We start from the raw sequence: 2881 nt of genomic DNA on the forward strand, positions 1-2881 counted from the left end.
AGATAAGCTGCTGATCAGTACGGCAGAACATCTTCATCACCTCATCATGACGAGAGCAGACGTTCTCCTGGAGCTTCTCGGACGGCTCCACCAGCTTGTGTTTCTTTAACTGAGCTACATCATAATGAGGCTGAAGGTGTTGATCACAGTAAGAAGCCAGACATTGCAGACAGGACTTGATGGCTTTGAGTTTCCTCCCGGTGCAAACATCACAGGCCACATCTTCAGCTCCAGCATAGCAGTGATCAGCAGGAGCAGCTTGGAGTCCAGTCTTCTTCAGCTCCTCCACTAAATCTGCTAACATGGTGCTTTTCAGCAGGACAGGCCTCGGTGTGAACGTCTTCCTGCACTGAGGACAGCTGTAGCTGTACTTACCATCCTCTCCATCCCAGTGGCTTTTAATACAGTTCATGCAGTAGCTGTGTCCACAGGGAGTAGTCACCGGATCCTTCAGTAGATCCAGACAGATGGAACAAGAGAAGTTTTCCCGGTCCAGCTGAACTCCTCTCAGCGCCATCTCACCTCTCGCTCAGTGACAACAACTGTTTGAGTCTCACTTCCTGATATGTGAAACTAGTGTGAGGTGAGGTCAGCTCTCAGATTTCAACACGTTGGTTACACCCACTGAAGGGAAGGAACTAAGAAATACTATACTATGACTACAACATATCATACTATGACTTCAACATACAGTACTATACTATAACTTCACCATACAGTACTATGACTTCAACATACAGTACTATATTGGGACTTCAACATACTATACTGGGACTTCAACATACTATACTGTGACAACAACATACTATACTGTGACAACAACATACTATACTGTGACAACAACATACTAGAATGTGACGTCAACATACTATGACTTTTCGTCATGTCATACTGTTACGTCCCATTTAACGGACACAACAACAACAATCAAGAATGAGTGACAGAGTCATGTAAAATCTAAAATTAAAGTGTTATTCTCAACATGAGAAATGGCTCACCAAAGGTGTTTGAGGAGGACCTAGAGGTCTACCAAAAAATGTAATTCATCTAACAAAACTAGGCTTAGCTTCTAACAAACTCAAGACCTTGCCATCTTCTCTAAGAAAGTATCTTAACACCACCAAACACGGCTGGCAGCGACCAGCAAGCCTTGTGTGTCCATACACAGATACCGGGCGTGTTAAAATGGACTGGGTAAAGATTATTTTTAGGTCCATTTTAGGCCTTTATGTGACAGGATGGATGAAGACATGAAAGGGGAGAGAGGGGGGGGGGGATGACATAAAGCAAAGGGACGCAGGTCGTAATCAAACCCGGGCCCTGCTGCAATGACGAGTAAGACAAAAGAACGTTGAAAAAAACTGACAAATGTTGGAAAAAAATTACAAAAACGCAGGAAAAAATTTAACATTTTTTTTTAATTTTGAAAAAGTGACTAAAACATTATTTTAAAAAAGTCAAAAAAGTGACAAATCAATTTGAATAAAATTGAGAAAAACGTAGAGAAGTGTAGAAAAAGAACAGCAAAATGTTGAAATTTAAATTAAAAAAAAAATGCTAAAACATTGGTGAAAGCAACAAAAAGTATAAAAAATTGACTAAAACATAATTAAAAAACATCAAAAAAGTGTCAAAATTTGAATAAAATTTACAAAATTAGCAAGAAAAGTGTAGAAAAAGAAAACCAGCATGTTGAAATTTTAACCCAGAAAAACACAAAGTTGCAGGTCAACAACAGGGAAGACAACACAAGGGTGTCGGCCCTGCTGTGTTGACAGGTAAACCTCTATGTATAATATGGCTCCACCACCTGAGCTACCTGGGCGCCCAGGGTCCCCCAACTCACCTGAGGTCCTCAACCTCCATCCACGTACAAGTCTACACACAAAACAACAGCCACAGGTGAACCGGCAGGGAGACCAGAGACGCTACACGCCTCAGGGCTGCTCCTGTCATCGGCTGCCTTGAATGCTGATTGGTCAACTCCAAGCACAGGTGGAAAGCAATCATCTCAATCACCTGGAGAGAAAACAGGACAACAGGAGGGAAGACAGACATGTTGTACCAGTGGTGGAATACTATACAAGGACTTTTGTCTTGTATTGTTATGGTTTTAAATTTCTGCTTCAAGACCTTAACTTTATTCAAATGTGAGGGATGTAACTTTTTGGAAGAAAAGTTAAAGGGCCAGTGTGGAACGTGTGGAGTTGAACTGGCACCGCTCCGGCAAACTGATCTCCTTTGCTGTTTGTTGGAGAAGCTGAAAGAAAATCCCCAAAATTCACTTGGGTGTTATTTTTCCAATTTATTTATTTATTATTTATACATATGGCTGTATAATAAAACAGAGATGATTCCCTCTAATAAAATATATTTTTTCTATTCTAAAGAATCAATTCTAGTTTAACTGTTAGATATTGATGTTGTGGAATAGATGTACCAGGTACACAGTCACTGTAATCTATTTTAATTCAATATTTATTTTATTTTATTGTAAAATTACAATATGAGCACAAACTAAAGTCTGCAAGTTGAAGTTTTTAACCCTCCTGTTTTTTGTCTTTGGGTCTAATGTGACCCCTTTCTAAAAGGTTAGAAACCCAAAGAAATGTGGGTTTCTTTCAAACAAATTATCCAAAAACATAAAGTGGATGGTTCCATACAACGCTCCTCGAACGTTAAATTAATAATCACTTCACTACTTTCAATGAATTTTGACAATTTTATGGCATTTGTAGAGAAATAATGATTGATGAAAGAAAAGACAAATGTCAATAAAAGTACCATGTACGACCAGGGATGGAGAAGGGTTGGCCGGTCTTCCTGGCTACCAACCTCCTGGTCCAGGTACAACCAGGGATGTAGAAGGGTTGGCCGGTCT

At 39.9% G+C, this 2881-nt stretch overlaps 2 protein-coding genes across 2 annotated transcripts in view; one reads left to right on the forward strand and one right to left on the reverse strand.

Moving 5' to 3' along the window:
* Position 1: 1 nt before the first annotated feature.
* LOC117953904 (E3 ubiquitin/ISG15 ligase TRIM25-like) lies at positions 2 to 558 on the reverse strand (the record flags this gene model as incomplete). The annotated part of the gene is made up of 1 exon (XM_034887326.1): positions 2 to 558. A coding segment is annotated over exon 1 (516 nt), but the record flags the coding sequence as incomplete, so codon positions are not given.
* Positions 559 to 2799: 2241 nt separating this feature from the next.
* LOC117953905 (tripartite motif-containing protein 16-like protein) overlaps positions 2800 to 2881 on the forward strand; it is a 958-nt gene continuing 876 nt past the window's right edge. Inside the window, exon 1 of the mRNA XM_034887327.1 lies at positions 2800 to 2847. Within this exon, the coding sequence (XP_034743218.1) occupies positions 2800 to 2847 (48 nt within the window). The remainder of the gene's footprint in view (positions 2848 to 2881) is intronic.

Source organism: Etheostoma cragini, chromosome 12, assembly GCF_013103735.1.
Source record: "Etheostoma cragini isolate CJK2018 chromosome 12, CSU_Ecrag_1.0, whole genome shotgun sequence".
NCBI classification, from domain to species: domain Eukaryota; kingdom Metazoa; phylum Chordata; class Actinopteri; order Perciformes; family Percidae; genus Etheostoma; species Etheostoma cragini.